This window comes from Thunnus thynnus, chromosome 14, assembly GCF_963924715.1.
Source record: "Thunnus thynnus chromosome 14, fThuThy2.1, whole genome shotgun sequence".
Lineage (NCBI taxonomy): Eukaryota > Metazoa > Chordata > Actinopteri > Scombriformes > Scombridae > Thunnus > Thunnus thynnus.
Genome location: NC_089530.1, coordinates 9,790,274 through 9,816,352, shown reverse-complemented (window position 1 = coordinate 9,816,352; position 26,079 = coordinate 9,790,274). Strand labels below are relative to the sequence as shown.

Sequence of the window (26,079 nt, the reverse complement as noted above, 5' to 3'; positions counted from 1 at the left end):
ATGTCATTTCAGCTAGTATTGGGAGAGGTCACATATTGCTCTGATTAATCTAAGGCGGCGGTTCTAAAAGTGGGGTCCGGGGACCACCAGGGGTCCTTGAGGGGGTTCCAGGCCTTTTGCTGGGTCCCTAGCAAAAGGAGGAAATCGTTTATTCTCACTATAATTCCATCCATAAATAACACAATGACTGAATGTTTGACTATTTTGGTCATGGTTTTATACACTTTCTGTAATAAAACATCTAAAAGAAAAAATCTTGTCAGATGGGGGACCTTGGGGCAAAATCTTATTCAATTTGCATCAGAATGGATAATACCTATTGTCTGTGCACTTATCAAGCGCAATGTGTTCACATTATTATATTGTATTTGAGTTTTATCTTTGTTTCTCTTTATTTTCTCTCTATCTCTATTTATTGTCATGCTTCATCACCCCCATAAGTTACAAAGACAATAGCCTACAATATGGGTAATGTGGCTAAAACCATTTGCCATGATTTTTATGCAACGGGTCTAAATGCTAAACAAGAGGTCTAAACTATATATTATTGCTGAACCTCATGGCTGAAAAGATTGTTCCTTTTTAAGAGAGCAAATCTGATCACATAATAAAATTTAAACAACATATCTTTGCATTTTTAGGCTAAGTATTTGTTTTTTGTGCAAACAGTATAGGTTTCTGGAAATTTACAGAGATTACGGTTTCATTCTGAAAATCTACCGGAAGTCATTCTCTTTGTTTTAGTCATTGGGACGGAACAGGAGGGCGGGGACTGCTGTGTAGCCTAGCGTGCAGCACACGCGAAAGCGGAAGTTAGCGGTAGAAATGTTTGTGTTGTGATGAGGCACCACAATTTCTGTCACATATGTAGCAAAACTGTTGTTTTACAAACCTCAAACTGAGGCTCGACCGGATTATAAAAGCGACTGAAGGGCTTAATTTCACTGTAACGTATTTCATAAGTAGGCTAACTCTTAGCTGCAACTAACGTTACTAACGTTAGGAGCAGGGAGACAAACGAAAGAGCAATGTCGGTGAAAACAAACGCAAGTAAAGGCAAAGACAGTAGCGAAGTTATTAAAAACCACCATAAACTGGCGTTTGAGCATATATCCAAGGCACTGAAGATCGACGAAGATGATACAGGTTTGTTTCTTGTGCATATGAGTAATAACGTGTGTGTGACAGCTGGTCATAGTAACCCCGTTCCTCTCTGCGGTGACAGGAGACAAGGAGGCGGCTGCGCAGTGGTACAAGAAAGGGATTGCTGAGCTTGAAAGGGGAATAGCAGTGGAGATCACGGGACAAGGTAACATCCAAACAAACAGTCACATGAACATGGAGTGCAGTGTTGACATGCTGTAGTCTAACTCCCATGTTTTGTTAACAGGAGAGCAACATGACCGGGCTAAGAGACTTCGAGATAAAATGGTCAACAATCTCACCATGGCAAAAGACAGGCTTGCTCTTTTAGGTAAGTGACACCTTCGTCGTCTGAGTCCGACATAACTGGTGGCCCCGGGCCATGGATGTAATATGCCTGGGGCCAGTAAAAGTTTATGCAGGGCAAGTTGATTGGCCAGTCAGAGTGGTGGGTAAGTCCCCTTTAAATACGGTCATCCATCGTACTTGTCTTAACCACCCTCCAGGACAACTTCCGCGTGCGTCACGTGATGCACACTTACCCCAAAAGACCTTTTCCCATACATTTACTTTGTGAAAAAGACATCTGTAAATCAGTGGCGAAATTTTTTTTAGCGTCACAACCCCCGTGAAATGACTCATTTCATTCTCAGAATTTGATACATTTGGTCCAATAACATTTGGAAAGTCTAGAAGAGCCGCACAATTGAATTACTTTATCCCCGTTCAAGTTAGCAGAAGGCTAAACTGGAAGTTAGACAGTTTGGCCGGTAGAAGTATCTGGCACGCCTGCTCTATGGGCCACATGATCCTGGAAGATCCAGGTAATTTCATAACTGGAAGATGAACTATTTTGGCTTCATGCGTCACTGAGCAACTTTCATTAGAATGAACGGAGCTCCGCCTCCAACATTGTATCCAGTTCAAGAAACATACAAGGCTACGAAAAGAAAGAGGAGCTTTCTATGCGTGGAAAACAGCGACTGTGGTATGTTTTGTACAGTTTGCCAGCGATTCCCTGCAAAGTCCGATCGAGGGGGTTCGTTTTTAAAGAGACTGACAATTATCGAAAACATGCTCATGACACACATGACAAAAGTAGAAACCACTTGCAGTGTAAGCTAGCCAAGTGGATGGCGGATAACCTGTCATCAGGCCCACTTAATATACATATCCCTAACTAAAGGAAAACATCCAAATCTAAAGGGAACTTCACTGTTGTACATGTTATATGTATAATGAATAAATCACAAAAATTATGGAAAAAAGAATTATTTTCACTTTTTGGCTGCTGGGCCAGTGAAAATATACAGGGGGCCAGTAAAACTGTGATCTACTGGCCAAGTGGGCCAGCGGGGAAAAAATGTAACATTACTAGTTTTACCAAAATAAATATTATTTCCTCAGAGAAACTCGATACTGAAGATCAACACTGCTCTTGTTTTACAGAGGCAACATTGGCATCTAAAAGGAGGAGTGATCCCCAGAAGGCATCACATCACGTCCCCCCTCAGCCAAAGCCTGTTCCCAAAAGCCAGCCTGCAGTGCGAGGTGTGCCCGGTAACATCAGGCCCTCCACTGCTGTCAGACCGCCGTCTAGGCCCACTGATCTGAGGGTGATTTGTTTAATTAAGTTCAGTCGTCCAGTTGCTATTTCAAGACTTCTGATGATGATTAAGGGTGTAATGTTTTCTGCATGTTTTGGTTGCTGCATAGGTGACCCCACGGGTGGGAAAAGCCCAAAATGGAAAACAGCCCAAAAAGACAGATATGAGAAATTTTAAGAATGTGGACAGCAAGCTAGCCAACTTGATCCTGAATGAAATTGTTGACAGGTACGTCGAGGCAAAGCTACAATACTTTTTGTGTCAGTTAGATGTACATGAAAAACAAACCTGCGCTGCATTTAAAGGATCTTGCTCTGTTCATTGCAGTGGAGCGTCTGTGTCCTTTGAAGACATTGCGGGACAGGATCTGGCTAAGCAAGCACTCCAAGAAATCGTCATCCTTCCCGCCTTAAGACCAGAGGTGATCACTTAAAAACATTTGGTTTCTGGTTTCAGTGCTTCATGCTTACCATAATTGTGATGTTACAGATTTGTTACAGATTTACATTTAGTTCTTTTTCACATTTTTAGCTCTTTACTGGCCTGAGAGCTCCGGCACGTGGTTTGCTCTTATTTGGCCCTCCTGGTAATGGGAAAACCATGCTGGTGAGTTAAATGTTCTCTCCAACACAAAAAGCAGATGAATTCAGATCAAACTCTGCTTCATAATTTGCATTTAGCTGTTGATAGTCATAGCTCAGTTATTATCAGTTGAGTCACAGCCTTTGCTTCCTCTTACAGGCCAAAGCAGTCGCAGCTGAGTCAAATGCCACATTTTTCAACATCAGCGCTGCCAGTTTGACCTCAAAATATGTAAGTTGATCCCGTAACACTGAATGTACACAGCCTCCAGCTATGCTCTGGCTCAGTCAAGGCTCTGTCGCGGTTTCAGTTTCCACTGGAAACATTTCCGAATGGGATATATTATACGATATTGTTGTTTTCTGGACATTTTTGTATTTTACAAGCATAAATACATGTTTGCAGCTCATCTAGATGTGGTAACAGATGCTTTGTGGCTAAACTTGAATGATGACCTTTTGTTGCTTCTAACCTTCTCAGTCATCACTCATTTTAAATGTCATGTTCCTGTGTACATTAGCTGTAACTTTAAGTGCTGTCTTTGTTGGTGTAGGTCTCCACAATGCACCAAATTTAGTGTGTAGGTAAACTTGGCCTTTTTTTTTACCTTTCTGTTAGAGATGCACCGATTGCAATTTTCTTGACCAATTCTGATTTCCGATATTTTAAAAGTCTGACCTGCCGATTCTGATTTTCTTTCTTTCTTTATATTTTTCCTTTCTTTCTAAGAACTATAGTTGACAGCATACACCAACATTTTATGGAACTGACATTTATTGAAATTCAATTGTATGTTCATTAACTATTTAAATAACTTACATTTCTCTTCTTGAAATTGGGCCTGTTCCCCAGGGTGATGTTTGTCTGATTAAGTTAGTTGTTCCAAATGTTTTCAAGCCTGCTCTTCTACGGCTTATTTTGGACCCAAAGGTATCACATATTGCGAGCTTTGTGTCTTCTTCCTTCATGCTGAAGCCCCTCCACACCAGCAACGTTTGTGTGTGGCTACACTGCCTGTGAGCTGTGTGCGCAGTGTGCATGTTGTGTGTGTGTGTGTGTGTGTGTGTGTGTGTGTGTGTGTGTGTGTGCGCGTGTGTGTGTGCGCGTGTGTGTGTGTGTGTGTGGCTGTGTGTGGCTACGCTGTCTGTGAGCTGCGTGCGCAACATGCATGTTGTGTGTGTGTGTGTGTTTACACTGCCTCTGCTGCAGCTGCTGCTGTGTGCTTGATATGAACCATACTGCGGCTATGTGCAGAAAATATGACTGGCAAAAGACACGGTCATGGCCGATCAGCTGAAAACTGTCCGATTTCGATCGGTGGCTGATTGATCGGTGCGTCTCTACTTTCTGTCATCTCCATTCCAGGTGGGAGAGGGTGAGAAGCTTGTCCGAGCGTTGTTTGCAGTCGCCAGAGAGTTGCAGCCCTCCGTCATCTTCATTGGTTTGTATTACTCTATTTATAGACCAGATGTGTTCCAAACACCACATTTGAGCCCATAACTAACCTTTATCAAATTAATTTAGAGTAAATATTTGTCATGTTGTTTTCATTTTGCATTCAGATGAAGTTGACAGTTTGCTTTGTGAACGGAGGGAGGGAGAACACGATGCCTCCCGTCGATTAAAAACCGAGTTCCTCATTGAATTCGACGGGGTAAGAGCAGCAGTGCTGTCGCTCTAATAAGGCCTCTGAAATTTGATCAGGAGCCATCTTCATGCTGCTTACATCACCACTATCTCAGAGTGCACTGGTGTTATTTCCACAACTGTGCTTTTTGGTTTCAGGTGCAGTCAGGAGGGGATGACAGGGTACTTGTAATGGGAGCGACCAACAGGCCTCAGGAACTTGATGAAGCAGTTCTGAGGTATATTATGTAACCCGACATGCTGTAAAACTATTATGTTTGGGTTTTTTTGGTACAAGGTCAACACCATTTTTCTCTTGTGTTTATCTTACAGGCGCTTTGCAAAAAGAGTCTATGTGGCATTGCCTGATGAGGAGGTATTTGCTGTGTAAACTTTATCACAGTTCATTACTATGATCAGTGTCTTTTGTCAGCTTTGAGATTTGAATGGTGTAGGATTTATTTTTTTGGTTCACTGAGTTATAGATGCAACTCTCATCCCTCTAGACAAGATTCACGCTGCTGAAAAATCTTTTGGGAAAACATGGGAATCCACTGAATAAAAATGAGCTGACCTATCTTGCAAAGTGAGTTTCATATGTACATGACATGCAGCCATTTCACCTCAATTTTTATGTTGACTTGCATTAATTTCCAAATGTGTAACTTGACAGAGCGTCTGCAGGATATTCAGGAAGTGATCTGACATCATTAGCCAAAGATGCTGCACTCGGGCCGATTAGAGGTAAGACCCCTTGATCACGTTTTATTTATGTACTTATATTTTAGCTTCATGGTGGGCTTGATCGGCTTCATTTTAATTTTAAAACTATCTCTTGTACAGAGTTGGGACCAGACCAAGTCCGAAGTATGGCTGCTAGTGAGGTGAGACAATGCTGTTAAAATACTCACAATGTTGCAGATATCTTCTTTACACTTTTTTGCCATAATGTATTAGTACTTACATATGAAAATATACTTATGTGTGTATTCACAGATGCGCAACATCAAGAAGAAAGACTTTGAGGATTCCCTGAAGCGCATTAAGCCCAGTGTTAGCCCAGCGACTCTTAATATGTATGCCAAATGGAACAAAGATTTTGGTGACACAACAGCTTTTTGAACCTAGTAGTTCATTTTCACTCCTAAAAAAAAAAACTGGAAAGAGAGTAACAGTAGCTTCCTTTGTTTTACTCTACGGGTATAAGATGTCATTAACATTATGGCACACAGATCTCTTACTGTACTTAACTTCCCTGTTTTAATAATGCTAATAATAATAATTAATAATAAAAGAAATGCTTTAAGATTTTTATGAGTTTCTCTACTGTATTATTACACTCCTCAAACATTGTCTTACTACATAATTCTCAAGAATGCCTTGCAAAATGACAAGTGATCTTTCTCTTGCCGCAAGTTTCTGTAAATCCTGACAAATTCTGACATAGCCTGACTTAATTGGATGATTTTTTTGCATCCATTAATTGCCTGATGTACTGACTTGTTGATGGTATAGATTATCAAGTGCTCTCTGTATTTATGCACATGCAAGAATGATAATAATTGGAAAAAAGTTTCCATAATGGGTGCTTTTGTATAATAAGACTTGTGAAAAAGCATTTTCAGCTTGTAGATACAAAAACTTGTATTGTATTTGAAAATAGAAGATCTAATGAATTGTGTTGTCCCAAAAACATTTATGATATTTAGCTGAAAAGTATCAGAACTGTAATGGCTTCCTACTTTTTGTCATGCATGAATAAATCCATTCAAGAAGTTTCTCCAGCTTTATTTTTCCTCTGATCATACCATTCACAGATTAGTCCAGTGCTGCAGTCTTGTAGGTAGATGGTGCTGCGGTTCTGCTTTTGCCTTTTCCACGACTCCTCTCTGTGGTCTGAAAGCTGCGTCTAGAATCGGCAGATATTTTGCCTGCAAGCATTGATGTGTGGAATGCAGTAAATTGCTATTAATGAAAATAAAGACCTTGTTCTGCTGTGTTGACTGTCAGGTTGAATGACAGATTGGATCAAGTTTGCAGTTTTGGATGTCAGGTAGTTACAGCTCTTAAAGTAGGAAACTCGGTGTCTTCACACACATGTAGGTTGAGGTGATTCATAGAGAAAGTAAAAGTGTTAATACATGACGTTACATTATGCAGCTCCCTACTCAAGACCCTGTAACTAGCTGACAGCTAATAATAAGGCTAGAGACTGAGCACGAATAGGGGTCACCAGCTGTCTGGCAATAGCTGACTTAGATTTAGTAAATGCGTGTGGCCAGTGAAATCTTTCAGTGCACTCCAAACTCTTCTGCTAAAAATTCAACTTAAATACAACCTCTTTCCCAACGGGCCTCCTATGGTCAGCTGGTGGTGTTGCCTGTGGTCTATGCGGCACAGCAGCTGCATAATCTGTTCCTGCAGATGTTTACAGACTCTGCAAATGCAAACATTTTATGCAATTAATTTAGTTTTTCAAGGTTGTCCTCAGACCTTTATTTTTTCCACGCTGCTCAAGGCCATCAAAAGAAGGAATAAGGCATGCAAAACACTCATTTCCAGAGCTGCACACCACACCTAGGACTACTCTCTTTGCCCCAGGGGGAGAGATATGGATGGAGTGTGTTTTTTTTAACTTGTCATGACTGAAGAGCTTCTTTCATGACGCCAGACAGGAATGGAGAGTGTTGGGAGTTAAGGTTTAGTCATCACCTTTTTTTTCTGTTTACTCTTCACTGAGAGCATCCTGCACAGTAAACAAATGGTCTTTATGACAGACTAGTTGCTCCTGTTATTTCCCCCACCTTTCAGCTTACATATGTGAGTATAACATAAATGCCTACAGGTGGTGAAATTAGCTAATCCTCTCATATCAACATTCTTACAAGTGATTACTTTTTGATCTGTAATTACAGTAGAAAGCAGTTATCAGATGTACATAATGTGTATTAAATATATTTTCTAACTGACAGAAGACATTGAGGTATTTTAAATCTTGCAGATGATTGACAGCTTCCCTTTTTGGTTGCGTGTCAGAGGCTCGCACCTCCACAGTGGCTCATTGATGCTTTGACCACTACATCCACTCAAGGGAAAACAGAATAGGTGATCATTTGATACCTCCAGTAAAATAGCCCACCCTGTAGAGAGCTCAATAATAGTCAACACAGGGAGGACCTCTCACTGACTGAGCAAACAGTCTGTGAGTGTTTCTTCAAGTGGCCCATTATGAAAACAGTATGTGGATGGGAGGGTTTTGTTATAGTGTGCGCACGTGTCTCGCTTTAAGGTGTCTGGAGCTGCAGGGATTATTCTTTGAGTTTGTGGGGATATTAATTAAAACCCAGACATGATTTGTCAATAGTCCTGCCTTAGGGTAGTACATTAGACAGTAAAAAGTCAAAAGACAGTACACTGACTGTGTGCAGCACTATTCTGGAGAGTGGCTGAGAGTATTTTTAAGAAAAGCCTGATTGTAAATTGTTGAGCTGGTGGAACGGGATTTCCTTCAAAATTTGGGATTTGGCCCTTTCATCACCCTTGGTTTAAAGATGTGATTCAGGGCTTTGCACAGTGGAAAGCCTTCAGGACTGAGTTGTGTCCACTTTCCAGCACTGGCTGCTACTGTTCAAGTGGCCTGCACACCCAATACATAACTTCATTTACCATAGGAGTGTTATCTTTCTGCCTCATGGGAGGCTAGAAGCCGAGTCTAATCTTGTATCCAATGGCAACATCTGTCTTTTATGAGGAAATTTATTTTTCTTGCTCTCTGTTTATTTATGGTATGTGTGTATCTGTGGGTGTGTGGGAGTGGAAAAATGAGGTGTTGGTATATTTTCAGATCAGCCTTAGCTTGGAGAAAAAAGGAAAACTATCTCATGTAAAGTTTATAAACTTTACATGAGATAGCCCAGTATAAATACTTTAAAATACTTCAAGGATTATTTCAATATTTTGGGAAATATGCATATTCATTTTCTTGCTGAGAGTTAGGTAAGACTGATAGCACTCTCATGTCTATGATAAACATTAAGCTACCACCAACAGCTGGTTAGCTTAGCTTAGCATGTGTAAACAGGGGGAAACAGCTAGCCTGGCTCTGTGCAAAGTGAACAAAATCCACCTATCAGCAGCTCTAAAGCTCACTATATCATAATATCTTGTTTGTTTAATCCGTACAAAAACTGAAATGAAAAAATACGAATGGTTTTACAGTGGGTTACATCCCAGACTATGTCTGGCCAGGACCAGTTGCCACTTATATTCAGCAGAGACTGACCAGCACATAATCTTGTAAAACCGTAACATGTCATTTCCACACTTCCGTTTTTGGGCTTCCAATCCTTTTTCCAAGCTAAGGTAACCAGCTAACAGTACAGACATCGCTCTTCTCATCTAACTCTGGGCAAGAAAGCAAATCAGCATATTTCCCAAAATGTCGAACTATTATGTTATTATGTCTCAATCTGAAATCACAGACATCATCATTATATTCCTAAGGAAGCACTTTGATTGTAACCCTTCAAATACAGACAACTTATTCACTAAATTAGTGGTTTTAGTGGTGCGTTGGTTGCACTCACGGCAGGCTATGCTTTTTTAAATCTGCATGATGGTCAGATATGACAGATATGAGCGCTGGGAATTGTTTCAAATAAAGTTAACATATATAATAACTGTGAAACCCATCGACTCTAAGTTCAAGTTCCCATTGCACTACAACCAAAATAAGACACGTGGTCTTCGGGAGCCATGGAGACTTTAGTTTGTTTATGCTCCCTGATTTGTACTTTACAGTAACCACTGACTGTGTGTCTGTTAAATTTTCACTCCAGCAGAGTGATAGGTCTGTGGTGAGGTCAGTAATAGCTGGTCTTACACCCTCACTATCTAATTGTAGAGGGGAAACAGCTTATGCAACAACGTTTTTTAATGTTTGTAGATGACTCTTCAGAAGAGGGAGGAGATATTGTTTAAGGTCACTGGACTGTGTTTTTTTTTCATTCTTTGAGTGACTATATCCCATGTCTAGATGCCTTGAAGTGAAATAATCTAAGTTCATGTATTTTCTTTCCCATTGCAGCCTGCAGCCACAAAGCTGTAAAAGATTGTGGTGGACAGAGGGGAGTGAACTCTTTGTCATGCCTGCACATGACCTGCAAGCCATTAATCTCAGTAACCTCTGTGAGGCCATTAGGAGCCAAACCATTACTTTTGACTTCATAGAACCTGTGCAGATGTATGTCATGCATCACTGATGACTTAAAGTCAGTCAGTGTGGCTTGTCAACACATCGCTACAAAGGTCTGCTTTCAGTCTCCCATCCGAATGGTTCTCTGTCAAATAGGATACCATTTTGCAAAAGCTAAATAAGGCTACACGACTGTATTCCTGGAGGAGAATAGTGATTTCTTTCCTCGGTGTCCCCTCCTTCCTAGATGATGCTCAGTATACATACTGGACTTGGACTGAAGTGGACATGTCGAGACGTGGGTTTGATGCAGGGAGGGGAGGGGGGACGATGCTGAGGGGAACGGTGCACTCTCAGGGTGAGCTGCAGGCTGCCCTGCGGTGCATTCCTTCAGCTCGTGTGCAGCCAAAACACTTGATGAAAAGTGAAAGTGCAGAGCATTTTCACAAGAATAATTCTCTGTTTGTCTGTCATTCTGCTTTTCCCACTCCCCTTGTCCTCCCCTTTTTATCTCTTTGTTGCCCTTCCCTTGGGTCATTCATGTGAGGACAGGAGTGGTGAGTTCAGTTTCACCTCTGACCCCGGTCAGGTTCACTGTGCAGCTATTACACTATCAGTCCATTCCCATCTCACACTTCAGTGTGGATCATGCTCTCTAGCTCAGGAATTAAATACACATAATGTTTTTAAAAAAATGATATGATGATGGTGATCATATTATATCATATTACAGGTGATGGCAGTCATATATTATAGTCACTTAACAGATTGACAGTGATGATGAACTTCAGCTGCATTTTTAGTGAACACACACAGGACAAGGCAGAGGGTCCTCTAAATTTTTACAGCTACATCCATTTAGGGCACTGGAAGACCTGACTGGATGACTAAAAGACTAAATTTATCTGAGCTCATATTGTGACACTGGTCAGTCATAACTTTACTTAAAGGACCAGTGTGTAAGATTTAGTGGCATCTAGTGGTGATGATGCAGATTGCAACCAACTGAATACCCCTCCTCTCCCCTTCTAAAGCTTTATTATTAATCTCCCGAGCGGACGCACACATAGACAGCTGCGGACACTACGGACAGGTAGTTGATGTGTTGATACTACCTTCTGGGGTCCGCTTGGAGGATGTGTTCCACACATGCGCAGTAGATCGCCATCTACAGGAACACAGCGTTGTGTCTGCACGGACTGGTGCGGACAAGTCCGCACGGACTGGTGCGCGCACACCCTCTGATGACGAAATTTACATCACGCTGACCCTAGTGGACTCTCATGGACGCGGAAACTATAATTTCAACTTAAGGGTGTAGGAGAACCATGTGGCCGTGAAAAACACGAAAGGCCGTCTCTGCAGCAAACAGAGTGAGTTGACACAGAGACAGAATATCAATCAGCAAAGAAGTTCTTCTTCTTGATAAAATAAAGTATTGCGCTTCTTGCTAATTTATTATTTTTATTTTACCTTTATTTTACCTAGTAGTCCCATTGAGATCAAAAATCTCTTTTACAAGAGAGACCTGAGCAAGGTAGCAGCCGTACAAAATCAACATAATGGCTTTCTAAAAGTCTTTAAAATCTGGATCACAAACCTCACACAGCTGCTCTTTTTCAAACACTCTTTTGTATGTGGTGGAATTGGCATGTACAAAGATTAAAGCAATTAAATGTAGGTCTTTTGAATATGATTTGCTTTGGCAGGTTTTGAGAGAGTTACGCAAAACACACATTCCTGCACTGGCATTAGCAACAGACCTGAAAGGACTGGAGCAGTTTGCAGAGTCACAGGTTTGCAGATCTGAACATGTTGGCATGCTCTGCCTGCTGGTTACCACACTGTAAGCCTCCCATGATATGAATAAAATATACCAAGAGAGCTTATTTATTGATGTGAAATGTGATGAAAAATATGTCCTTAGTTCAATGAAACAAAAAAGAAAAAAGTGGATATAGAAGCTCAAACGTTTTGCTGTCTGCATCCCCTCATGATAGAGACCTATCATTTGGTATATTCCATGTGTATCTATTTATCACGATGCATGCAACATACTGTGTTCTGACCTATTTGATCACACATTCCTGTCCATTCGTGCAGGACATCAAAATCTATCTAAGACGTCCCGGTGAAACAAGCCTACGGTGAGGTTTAGTGTCATCAGGATGTTTCAAAGCAGACTGTCTTGGCCACATGCCCAGGAACAGGCCTGAAGCTCTTTCATCTCTCCATGTCCTACAGCATCTCACAGGGTCTCACAGCGCCACTCACAACACGACACACTTGTCACACAGTCTTGTGGTATTTTGTGGATATTTACTTTGTGGTACTTTGTGGTACAATGTGTCGCTTTGTGGCTCTGTGGGGTAGCTTGACATGATTAGGAAGATTCCCTTAGGGTCAAAATCCTGGAAATTTTCAACAACAGCAACAATGGTTTGTGGAACAAAGAACTCTGTATTTTGTATTACCAGAAATGGCTCATTTTCTGCTTTCTTGCAGCAAGCAGCAGACACAGTATCTGTGTCTAGATCAGACTCTGCAATGTAACCTGGACCTTGAAACTGGAACTGCTGTCCAGGAGTACTCAGCCATGGAGCAGACCTTGACCTCTGTCACGTGACCTCTCTAACAGATGTCTCCCTATCCACAGCAAAGGACCATGAGGTGCAGTCTGCTGGGGGATGGGACAGGGGGAATGAGGTCACTCTGAGGATGTTGTTTTTCAAATATATCACACTGGCTTTCACAGTGATTCCCTAGGAAACCTGAACTTTACAGCACAGTAAACATTGTCTGAAAGTGTCGAGGAGCAAATTGAACTTTAAATTAGACGTCACTGAGGAGGAATACATTAGGACTGAGTCAAAGAAGAAGCTGCATCTGCTAAGTACTTTTAAACTGATGCTGTTTGAGACACTCCCTCACATGGAACAGGAAGAAAACCTGAGCCAGTGAATGACTGCAGTGATTATTAGATGTATCATAGGGTAGCACAGCACCAAAGGTTAGAAAGTTTAATGTGCACTATTGTAGCATCCTGTGTAAATCACTGTATAATTATAATAAAGTGTGAATTAACCTCTAGTGGTAATACCCATAACTGGCATCACACTGTATATATAGCCACAGAGCTTATTACCACAGTCAAACCCATATTTAAACACCTTGAAAGAACATTAATGAGCATGAAGCAAAGAGCATTTGAGTCATATGTGGCTGTTTTATATAATTTTGAGGATATTTATCCCATGCAGTTAAGAAACTGCTGCAGCTGCTTGGTTTCTATTTGCTCTAGCTGTTAGCATGCTGCTAGCTTTCATATGCTGGGAGCGAGAAAGAGATTACTGTGATCAAATTATTAACTAAGCTGATGTAATATCAGGAGGCATTATTTATGGAACATATGCCACTGGGATCCTTCAAGGTCGAGTAAATTTATTGTATCCTTTCTCACTCTTCCTTTCATCACTCGGATTTTCAGTAGTAGTAGATTTTCTGAGTAGATTTAATTGAGACACTGTTAACATACAATTCCATGTGGCTGGTATTTTAAGTGGAAGCCCAGATCTTACCAGGTGTTCTACAGCTGGGCGTTGAAGGCTTAAGTGAGTCACTCCGTGGACTGTCTGGTATGTTATCCAGGTGGTCAGGAAAATGCTCCCTTTTAAGTGAGGCCAGGCTTCGGAAGGTTGAGCCTTCACATATGGAAATTAGTTGAAGAAAAGTAGCTGAAAAGACTTTCAGGAACTTGTTTATCTACTTCCGCCATGTAGGGTGTGCATCTATACGTCTCTATACATTGATGACGTGTCTTCATGCACCTGATCTGAACACATTTCTGCACAAATTATTATGAGCCAGTGCATACACTACTTAGGAATGAAAATTTATCTGATAACAAGAGTTAACGATGTACCCTTGCATACCATCTTAAAAAGAGCACATTTAAACATATTATATACATTTATATATATGTCTCATGCTATACAAAATCCCATAGAATTAACTGTATGATCTTTTATTATTATACTTCACAATATGAACAGCTACATTTGAGTTTCTACTAGCCTCAGTGTGTCCATTTGTTGAAATAATTTTTACATTATTGTCACTACTCTATTTTTCTATCTGTCTGTGTCACTACAGTGACCTAATTTCTTTCACAGGCATCGGTAGAGCTTTGTGTAATCAATTAACAGTATGCAAAATGTATTGGGTTTTCCATGACGTAGCACGAAGGCCTTGTTGCTTGCATGTTCTGCCAGATTCCTAAAATGCACAAATCAGGAGAGATTAGACACTTTGAATTACTCAATACACTTAAGAACGTTTCACTGCCTTCTATTCTTGTCCTCTGTGGCCTCAAATATCAATAATACAATGTGTCAATGAATAGATTTCCCATTAGCATGCATATAATACTTTAGATTGGATAGTAAATGTATGGTACTATAATTTTCTACATCCTCTGAGTCGCTTAGAGCATCTCAACCTTTAGTACTACATCTGAAACTCAGTAATTGATTACTTGACCAGAGGCTTAAAAGGGGCCTTTAAGGGGCCACATTCACCCAGCGGTCAGCGGGTCAGTTTGAAACTTGTCTTGTTCCTTCTTAATTAGGCCCAAACAGGCATGTGTCATGGGTCATCAGGTGTAGCAAGAGTGTCATCTTTAAGCATAACAAGTTTTTGCCGAGGGAGAGGATAATGACCCAGTAACCTGTTGTCACGCACGGGTCAACTCATCGACCCCGATGGGGCATCAGGACAGCTAAGAACATCTATGTTGTTAATGGGGTCATGCTTTTTTAAGGAGATTTGAAATGCTTGTTTGATGTGACTTTGATCCTGACTGACAGTTTCAAGCTTGTTGACTTCTTTCCACCATCGACCGAGGCGCCCATGTGTTGCAACACATCAGGCTGGGGGACAGGTGGGCTACCCTCAAGATGTCCATAGAGATCTGTGAGGTGATAGGTTGTCAGTTTGTCAGGCTTCTGCAGCTGTAGCTCCTCTGAGGGGCAAGGTCACTAATCTCCTCAATCCTCAGACGGCCCAAGGAGAGTATCCAGGGTCCAGTGACAGAGCACAAACCTTTCATTCAGACCAGGCAGGAGGCTGAAGCAAAGAGCCATCCCCAGTCTCTCCACAGTGCCAAGCAGGGCTGCAACACTGCCAGCTTCTCCAGGTAAGCTTCAGTGGAGGCAGAGGGCTCAGTCTGCCAGACATCAGGCAGAAAGGGTGTCAATTAAGATTTCCTGGAAATTATTACTTTTTTGTGTGTAAAAAATGCTGCATCTGGTCGTGCCCATATCCCAGCAGGATGTAAAGTTTCATTTGCGGATTCACATTTCCACATGGAAATCGCTCCATATTTTGGCAAAATATCCCCTCATGTCAAAAGTGATGTGTAGATTGTGTCCGGAGAGACGTGTATTCAACCCTAAATCAGACCTACTTACTTACATAAGTTACCTGCTTAAACAAACAGACTCAGGAGGAGAAATTGCAAACTGGACCCTGTGCCCAAATAAATGTTTGCATGTGGCTCAGAGCCAAAGTTCTTGAGCCACAAAACCAATCCACATTGCCCCATGGGCTCGACACAGAGGCTGTTTTCACACGCTTTCAACTGCATACTGAACAATTAATATATTCTTTTCCTATGGTGTTTATTACAAGGTATTATACAATAAGTACTTTAAACAACAGTGCAGCCCTATTCTCTTGAATATAATTATTTCAGATAAGACCAATAATACAAAGTGCTCTTTTCCTGTATGCAATTACATGAAACTCAACTGGACAGCAAAACTAAAGATCTGTAACACCGTGCACATGTTTTTAAGTAATTGTATTTTAAGGAGCAACCTCTACCTCTGCTCCCCTGCCTCGTCAAGGCAGGGAACTGTTTTGGTGCAGGGGGGAAAAGGAAAAACAGTCCAGCCTTTGTACCTGTGGTAAAGTCACCGCACGAACTGTGGGCTTCACTGAGGGATTTCAGAAACTAACCTTATGAGAGTAACTCTTCCCTCATGTATCATGTTTAATATCCATATTTTGTCCTGATAATGTCAGCGGGCCCAGTGATGGGAGCATGGATTTTTCACACGAATATTGAAAGAAACACCATGTGTAGTATTGCTTTAAAGTATCAAATTTACAATAACTTGAAAAATACGATGAAGACGCCCACTTCTGCGATCCAGTGTTACTCCTGAGAGACTGGAGGTGTGAACATATAGTGGGCAGGCAGTAGTGGTTTATAGGTTTTTGTTACTGGACTTGTGCCATCTTCACCTGTAGGCCAGCTGGATGTTCCTTTAAATTAGTCGTTCTGTCTCTGATAGACAGTGTGAGAGAAGAATTTTTCCACATTTTCAAATTATTACCATGTTTGTTTGTTTTTTCTCATCTAGATCATCTTATGTCCCTGCATTGAGCTGAAATGAAAGGCTTATTGTTAGAAGCTCTGTCCTGGTTCCTTGAGCAACAATGTCTTAAAAAAGGCCAGACTCTGACAAACCTTCTTGAGCAGACATACATCGCAAATTTCCTCCTTACTGGCTAAAAATGTGTGTCTATACATAGCTGTAACTTAAATGACTTAAATAAAGTCCAGGATATTTTATTGCTGTGAAGGATCCAATAATACTTCACCAATATCATGCACAGACTGACCCAAAAAAATGACAGGCAAGCCATTTACCTCCATACCGTATGGAGCCTTCATACAAGCAGTCCCTGTGTCGGAGCGCTCTGGTTTAGTGACATGGAGAGAGAAAGTGTGTGGACCTTTTTAAGGAGATCCTGTATTGGTCTCTTGACCTGGTGTATGTCCTCTGTGAAGAGAGGCTTTGTTGCCCTCAGACAGCTCGTACCCTTTAACACACGCCTCCATAATAGTATCTGTGTCTGTGATTTTCCATTTGGAAAATTGTGAGCTTTTAACCTCACATCCCAGGCTTCACTCGACAGAGAGAGCGAGAGAGAGCGTAATCATCATAAGCCTAATGATACAGTGGCCCACTGTGGCTCCACTGTGATCGCCAAGCTTCACACACACACGGGCCAAAGCATACAGGCAAGAGTTAAGCTGATTTTGATGTCTTTAACATGCTAATACCTGAGCATTGTGCAGTGTACAGTGCATGTCACCATTTTGTGCTTAGCTTTGCAAACCTGACATAAATGCATAAATGCCTGAATGTCAATGGACGGATTGCAAGATTGTACATGCAAACACTTGTCTCATGTCTGCTGATGACAGTAACAGGTTTTTGTTCTTAGCACTTGCTGAATGCAGGTTCTTCCTTGACCTTTAACCTTATCTTAGCAACAGTGTAATCTCTGTAGCAGCTGTCCTCAACACTGACAGCACGACAAGTGTTGCTCACTTGCTGCCAGATGGTCCAATCTCACTTTCACTGTAAGAGGATGGCATTCCTGACTACTGTAGGTCTGAGGATCATTCATGAAAATTATGTGAACAATAATGCCTTGACCTCTCGTTGGAAACACTAAACCTGTCATGCAGTGAGCACATTTCTGTAATGTAGAGAACAAAACCTAGCACATTAGCATCTGGTAGTATCAGTTATGAGCTGCTAGGTGACATGACGTTTCTGTATGATGCCTCCCACAGCCATTATCACATTATCCACTTTAACCAGTAGACTCATACCACAGAGGCATCAGAAAACCTCTATGACTCTATGGGCTGCACACACAGGGATCACTGCAGAGCTTGTCGTGCTATGTCTCTGGGGGAAGGTGGGGGTGAGCGATGACTGGGTTCAGTGTTTGCTGCTGGATGGGTGACAGTTGGGGTCAGAGGTTCACTTTCCCTTCAGCTCCGTCTCTCTCTCCAGACTGGCTTTCAGAGGCTCAAAGAAAGGGTTTGATGAGGAGGACTCGGAAGCACCGAGGCATCTGGCAGCAGCAGCCCTTCCCTCCACATCCTGAGGGCCAGCAGAACTGCACTGTGGCGGCCAGAGGAGGGAAACAAGGTGCACACTGTGATCTAAACACAGACTGAGGAGGGGGGGTGGTTCAGGTTACCCCTTCGGTAGGTGTTTCGCCACAGAGAAGCTCACTGTGAAGAGGAGAAGGGTGGAGGTGGGTAGATGTGGTGCAATTGTAAGTTTACACAGAACAAAAGGATTTTAATCGATGAAATTGCACCAGCATGTTAGAGCAATCCCCAAACGCTCCCTCTCCCTGATAGACAGCTTTTTCTTTCTGACTGCGATACTGTAAAAGTACCAGATGCTCTCGCACTGACATCAGAGTCTGTGAATTTGTCAGGTATACATTATCTCACTCTAACTCAATTATACTTCATATGATACTTCTGGCCTTAGTGTACATTTAGTTGAATGTACTGTACATTTTAGTTAAGTGCAGTCATGCAGACAGGACTGAAGCAATCACCTACATGACCCTTCCTAAATGGAAATGATTAGTGAAAACTAGAGCATGCCTCCGGAGATAAGGCAGTGACTTGTAGTCATTGTAGCATGAGTTATGTACAGCACACAGAGGTTTTTTTTAATGGTTAGAGTGATGTAAATTGTTGCCAGACCATACAGTACAGTACAGCACCTTGTTCACCAATTCTGTTACACACTGTCTCCATAATAAGTCGATATAAAGTGATGATAATGACCTAATGCTTGTGTGTAGGGTGTTTATTACTGTATTACAACATACAATGTTGGTGAATTTAAAGGAACTGTTCTACATTTGGGTAAATATGCTTATTTGCTTTCTTACATCTAACTCTTAGCAAGAAATGTTGAACTATTCCTCCAATATTAGGACAACTTGGACAATGTGTATTGTATAATCAAAAACATATCTTCATTGTGTTTACATTTCAAATCAATCTTTCATGAAGTGTATCTATTAAAATGAATAAAAACCAAGGTACCACTTCTTTATAAGAAAGATGGCAGAAAGAAAGCTTAGCTAAAGCATTTGGACATTTCACTTGCCACAAATGGATTATGGGGCACTTAGAGGTTGATGATTAATTAAATTTAAGGAATGTTTTTATCAATATTTTGTGTGTTTGGTATTAGATCTCTTAAGATGTTACTGAAAGTTGGACCTACCATATAATTTTAATGTTGCATTGATGTGTTGGTGGAAAAGTCCAACATCATGGACTTCGGAATTGGCTGCTAAACAGGTTTGCATTCACGTAAGATTTTCTAAGAAAACAGCAACAGGAAGATAAATAATAAACACATATAACCAGATGCAGAAGTGGCAGTGTGTAATTTGGAGAGTTGTGAAGCACTGGTGAAGGTTTGGACTCTCTTGAGGGCCTTAGGGTGTCTTCACGGGAGATGAGTATTAGGACTTCAAATTAGTTTAAGACAAATGAAACCCCTCCAAATATTTTTTCATTTAGTAGACAACTGACTAGACATTTCCCTGTTGGCTAGGATTTCCCCCCAAAATCTCTATCTGCTTAGTTGTTAAGAAATAGATAGGATTACAGCTGCAATCATTTGGACAGTAAGTGGTGAGGAATTAGTGACTACGTCTAAGCTGGATTTAAAATGAACATACCAGTCATCCTCACTGGTGTAAGGCAGGAGTGTCTACTGAAAGCGGAAGAGAGAGCACAGCTACTGTAGAGGACAGGAAGAATTCATGCCTTGGCATCAACACTCAGGTCATGGAAATAACGCTGAAGGGTTTTCCTCTGAAGGTTGTCAATATTCCATGGAGGAATAATAACCTCAGCAGTCTGCATACAGACCCTCCTCTGTCCGAACAAGGAGAGACTATCATTGGAGTCTACCTGTTAGTGTTAGGTAAGTCTACTGTATCTACTATATATATCTACTAGTATCTATTATATATGACCTACTGACAAAGTGTTTACATTTTGCCTATCAGTCTTATGCTTATTGTCATGAAGTTTACAGATCGGATTTATTTCATTCTGGGTAACAAAAGTTATAACCACACAGATATTGTTTTGTCCTTTAATGTTTTGTCAGTCAGAGTATTAGAAAGAGAAAGTCATGTGTTATTGTAAGTGTCAACAACAAAAATTGTTTCATGTCTCCAAAGGCCAGTCCACCATTGACACAGTTGCTGAGACAGTCTGACTTGCGTTGGTGGCACTGTGTGTCTGTTGGTCCATGCCAACTAATGCAGTCGAAGGATTTAGCGTAACACACAGACTGAGTTATAAAAAGACAAGGGATTCTCACCACTGTTATCTAACTGTGGAGTAAAATGAATTAACTCTGAACTTCCACTATTCTGTCTGCTATTCTAGTCTCTGTTATATAAAATTTAAGTTTAAGTTACAGAGTAGTGATACAGTAGTGAACAGAGTAGTGAACAGTGATATAGATCAGGAACTATAAACAGCAAAATTCAACACATTATCTCTTCCATGCTATGCTTTACTTTACTGCACTCTACTACACTATGCACTACTCCACTCTACTGTGCTCTACTATGCTATTTTGTACTGTACTCTCCTCTACTATATCTCCACTACTTAACACTATTATGTTATACTATCCACTCTATTATACTCTAATCTATTCTATACTCTATTATTATTACACTATACTATGCTATGCTATATTATACTATATACTTCTCAACTCAGTTAATAATGTGGTTCACTCTGCTACACTGTACTCTGGACTCTACTGCACTATAATATACTGTACTATACTATACTATAGACTTCTCCAGTCTGTTGTACTTTACTGTACTCTATTCAGCTATGCAATGCTATGCTATGCTATGCTATACTATACACTTCTCTACTCTACTGTACTTAACTGTACTATACAGCAATATACTATACTATATTATACTATAATATACTATAACATACACTTCTCAACTCAGCTATACTAAACTTTAAAATACTCTGCTACACTATACTGTACTGTACTGTAATGTACTCTACTCTACTCTACTATTATACTATACAATTTTCTGCTCAGCTATACTAACATTTTAAATCATGCTGTAGTTTCTCCTACACTCTGCTAAGATTACTCTACTGCACTCTATTGTATGTGAAATTCGTGTTCCCCTCAGTATGCACTGAATATACTGTATGTCTGTCTTTCTAGGATGGCTGTCCTGGTTTGGAAACAGTTTAGTGATATTTGTCCTGTACAGACAAAGGGCCTCGCTTCAGCCAACAGATTTCCTCACTTTAAATCTCGCCATCTCTGATGCCAGCATCTCAGTATTTGGCTACTCCAGAGGGATTCTAGAAATATTCAATATCTTCAAGGACAATGGGTATCTGATCACCTGGATTTGGACCTGCCAGGTAAAAGCCACACAAAGACAAAGCATTACATTTAAAAGAGTAGGCTAATCTGTTTTCTTATTAATTCTATGCTACATCTGATCAAATTTGACAACAAATCTTATATTGATGTGCAAGTTACACCCTTAAGAATGATTCAAATCCCAGAAACATTGGTTTGAAATGTCCTTCAACCTATTAAAGTGATGACTGTGCACAGCTTGCAAAAAAAAACCACATGTGTTTGCATCTGCTTTCTTGGCCAATCCCAATTAATGAAGTACATTAAAGGCATCTGTCTATTAGTGTGTTAATGTGTGAATGTGTGTGAGTGTGTGTGTATGTGTCTGTGTGTATGTATGTGTGTGTGTATGTAGAGGGAATTATGCTAGTAGCCATGTGGGCTGGAGGTTAAATCTGTAATGAGATTACCTCTGTGGAGGCCTTTAAATGGGGGAAACTCTTCGAGCAGCGTGGCACCTGTCAACAACTAAACAGGAAACCAATTCAGTCAAAGCTGCAGGGTGGATATATGTTGTACAATTTAATTATGTGCTTTTATGCTGCTGAATTATGACAAGTAATTTGTATTAAATTAAAAGATATGTTGTTGTTTGTAATGTAAGTTGCACCAATCATTCATGTTTGCCTCCTTCACACAGCCTCTGCTTGAAATGAAATAGTTGTCATACTTTAGGTTGGAATTCATCCAGGGTATTTTTCTTGCTCAAGGCTAGCTGTGGTGGAAACCGTGATATCCGTGCTGCAGAGAGTGAACTCTCAAAGGAATCATACAAAAACAGGCTGGTGTAACAAGAACACCTTCAGTCTCAGAGGCACAAACCCCAAAATTTGACTGAGAGAGATACTGTAAATAGAGGGCTGCTGCTCTTAGCCACTGAGGTGATCTCATCTCTCGGACATCCAATCGCAGGTTTTCACGTGAAGGAGAAATATTGGGATAGGAGTACGCCCCTCTCCATTTCACCTTCCCCTGAGAGTGGTGGGTTGAGAGGGGGAGCGTCAGGAGTAAACAAGGGAAAAGTAAGAAGTGACAGAAATAGAGGAGGGAAGGAACAGGAAGGTGAAGGAGACAGGCATGTGAGAAGCATTAGCAGATTACTGCATGGAGCATGATGGGACATGAACAGTTGCAAGCTGAGCCAGATCCCTGTGTTTTGCACCCTATGGGACAGGACATTTTTGAATAGGATGGAGCCTTACGGGACTCTTTGATGTTGAAAAAGGAAAATTTGGAGAAAAGTTTGTTCAAGCAGTGAATATGAACATAAAACATTTAGCCAAGTCATAACTTTTCGAATACTTGTTCTATGATGCAAAATGTCCAGATTCACAACATCTTTTCTTGTCAGTCAGGACAGAGACTGAGGTGAAACACTTTACTCTGAGATGAGCAGGGAACACCAGGCCACCATCTTAATGTACCTGGTCCTGAATTCTTTAAAAATATTTAATGTACAATAGCCCAGTTTTAAGGTAAAATCGAAACAGGCAAGAGGCTGACAGTCCAGTAATCTGCAGAATGTGAGGGTGAAAAAACGTGATGACGGACAGTAATAGGATTAGAAGTAAGGAAGATCAAGAACCTAATCAGTGAGAGACCTTAACTGATCCATGTCACCTGGAAATGGCACAGCAGGGAGTTCGTGCCAGACTGAAACACAGTAGCATAATTCCCTTTAAGAAGAGCTGTGATTAAAAGATTAGCCTTATCATTTGTCTTTCCAAACAATGGACTGAATCTTATAATTCTTTATTCTTTGCTTTATTGAGTGGTCATTCAGCTAGTTCTCGTACCTGTTTTTTTTTTTTTTTTACAGAAATCAAGATGAATTTCATAGATGTCTTATAGTGAAGGTTTTCATTTTAATTTCCCAGTGCTGCATGTTAAAAAAGCCTGCAGTGGACATCAGAGGAAATGCTCAGCGTCTGGAACATATTGGCCAACAGGCCGGAAAAGATCTTCGACTGTAGAGTCTCAATCTGATAACATCCAATGAAAACAAACTCAACAGACAAAGGTCTGGAACAATTACACAGGCAATGGATCCACACCCTGAGGCTCAAGTGACCAACCAAAGATGTTTTGAAGATGCGATGTCATGATTCACCAACCTCTCTTTCTGTCTCCTTCCAGGTAGACGGCTTCTTCACGTTGCTCTTTGGCCTTGCGAGCATCAACACCTTGACCGTGATCAGTGTCACCAGATACATCAAGGGATGCCACCCAAACAAAGGTTAGACCCCGAATTCACATGAGAAATCATAAAAAAAACCTCTTGCAAGCATCTCTCACATTCCTGTAGTTCTTATCTGACAGAAAGCGTGTTTTTCAGTTTTAATGAAACCTTATTACCATCAGCTGTGCAAACCGCTACCACTTGTCTCCAGCAATTCCATTTACATTTTGCCAACATGTCATTAAGTTAATTTGAGGTGACATTTTCTATTTTTGGGTGTAATTGATGCTGAAGAATGTCTTAATTATGTCTGTGTTTGGGGTTGTTCATAAAACACAAGACATAAAAACTTGTGTGCGTGTGTGTGTGTATGTTTTTTTTACATTGGTGGTTAAACTGTCAACATTGGTGGTACATGTGGGATAACATCTACTGAATAATGTTTTTTATGTGCCAGACTACAGCTTGAGCATTTTCTTTCTTTGATAGTGAAAGTGCAACTAAATCCAATGAATGCAATGTGGTTTTAAGTGAAAGTGAAAAGAATTAAGGCCAGTAAAACATGTAGGTATCTAGCAGTACATGCAGTAACATAAGCTTATACAGCAGGTAACCCATAGCAACAAAGGTATTGTGTGTTGCACACTGTATTGCTCAACATATGGTGTATTGTCATAAGATATGTGAGCACTGTTTGGAAACAGAGCAGACTGATTGATTTTTTTTTTTTGCTTCCCCTGAATACAAAGCTATGTGTACTTTTACAACAGAGGTCCTTTTCAGCCGCAGATGTTTGTAAAGGCTAATATAAGAAAAGACTTCATTGTTCAATAAATGTCACAATCTGACATTCATAACAAGGCAAGAATGCTGCATCTTTAAGTGCCTCTCACTTTTTCTGACCTATGTTCGCCAAAGTCGGAACATAACCTTTCTAAACTGCACACAAATAAACAATTGTTCAACTATTTGGGGATTTCTGGCAGACAGGGTTGCATATTATAGTGTTTTCATTGTTTTGTATTGCTTTGTTCTGTGTTTTTGCAGGTTACTGCATCAGCATAAACACCATCGCAGTATCACTCATCTGCATTTGGACCGGAGCAATGTTTTGGTCTGTTGCTCCACTGTTGGGCTGGGGCAGTTACACAGGTCTGGTCATGCACCCGTCTCGTACAAAGAAGCAGGCAATATAAGACTTTTGTGTCAAGTGCCATAATGATCTCCATGTCTTATGTTCCATAGATCGAGGATATGGTACCTGTGAGGTGGACTGGTCAAAAGCCAATTACTCCACCATCTACAAGTCCTACATCATCTCCATCCTCATCTTCTGCTTTTTCATTCCTGTGATGATCATGCTCTTCTCCTACATCTCCATCATCAACACAGTGAAAAGCACTAATGCCATGTCAGCTGATGGTTTCCTCACCACCCGCCAAAGGAAGGTGGAGAGAGATGTCACAAGGGTAGGTGAATATAGCAAAGAGTTTGTTGGAAAGACTTGATTGCTACAGTAGAATGAGACTCTTTAAAGTGCCCTCTCAGTAATAAACCTCATCTCACGTTATTCCAGTCCTGACAATTGTTCCCTCATGTTCCTCCCTAGATTTCCATTGTAATCTGCACCGCTTTCATCATGGCCTGGTCGCCATATGCAGTGGTGTCTATGTGGTCAGCCTGGGGCTTCCATGTGCCAAGCACAACCAGCATCATCACCCGTCTCTTTGCCAAGTCTGCCAGCTTCTACAACCCACTCATCTACTTTGGCATGAGCTCCAAGTTTCGCAAGGATGTCTCTGTTCTGCTGCCATGCGCGCGAGAGCACAGAGAGGTCGTCCGTCTGCAACAGTTCAAAAACATCAAGCCCAAGGCTGACGCCCCGCCCCTACCCGCATCACTTCCTGTCCAGAAATTGGAGGCGAAATACACACTTAAACAGTCCAATCCTGACAGCGACTCAGGGGTCAACAGCCCTCCTCAGACTCCTCCGTCTGACCCACAGGAGGTCTTCCACATAGATGTGCCCTCGCACATTGAAACATCAGAGTACTGGTGTGACAGGCTCTGAAGACTGTTCCCATTTTACTTGAACCAATACTTGAATTATAAGGGGAGACTGAGAGTATTTTTGTATTTTTTGGTCTTACCCATGTTAATAAACTGTGAAAAATGTCTAACTATTGTCAATAAATTATTTTCTGAATCTCAAGTAGGATCTCACACCTGTTTGTTTGTTTTTTTTTTAGCAATCATCCAGTCCAAACTGGTAATGGCAACATACAGTGTGGATCAATATTTACTGGTTTTCCTGATTCTCCTCATAATGTATTCAACTCATGAAATGTGCAGTCAGAGATGCACGATAACATCTGGAAACATTGAACTGTCCTAAACTCAATTGAAGCGTGTGAT

The 26,079-nt window shown here is 40.9% G+C and overlaps 2 protein-coding genes across 2 annotated transcripts; both read left to right on the top strand.

Moving 5' to 3' along the window:
• The first annotated feature begins 754 nt into the window (after positions 1–754).
• LOC137196817 (spastin-like) lies at positions 755–6,738 on the top strand. The gene is made up of 16 exons (XM_067609715.1): positions 755–1,146; positions 1,226–1,309; positions 1,391–1,474; positions 2,593–2,759; positions 2,860–2,978; positions 3,078–3,171; positions 3,282–3,356; positions 3,492–3,563; positions 4,698–4,773; positions 4,895–4,986; positions 5,118–5,197; positions 5,292–5,334; positions 5,465–5,544; positions 5,632–5,702; positions 5,802–5,842; positions 5,955–6,738. Exons 1-16 carry the CDS (start codon positions 1,029–1,031, stop codon positions 6,078–6,080), a joined length of 1,422 nt encoding a protein of 473 aa, XP_067465816.1. The 5' UTR covers positions 755–1,028; the 3' UTR covers positions 6,081–6,738.
• A 13,040-nt stretch (positions 6,739–19,778) lies between these two features.
• LOC137197608 (opsin-5-like) lies at positions 19,779–25,853 on the top strand. The gene is made up of 6 exons (XM_067611100.1): positions 19,779–19,985; positions 21,279–21,484; positions 23,622–23,721; positions 24,712–24,816; positions 24,910–25,133; positions 25,274–25,853. The coding sequence occupies exons 1-6, from the start codon at positions 19,847–19,849 to the stop codon at positions 25,733–25,735; spliced, it is 1,236 nt and encodes a 411-aa protein (XP_067467201.1). The 5' UTR covers positions 19,779–19,846; the 3' UTR covers positions 25,736–25,853.
• The last annotated feature ends 226 nt before the right edge of the window (positions 25,854–26,079 follow it).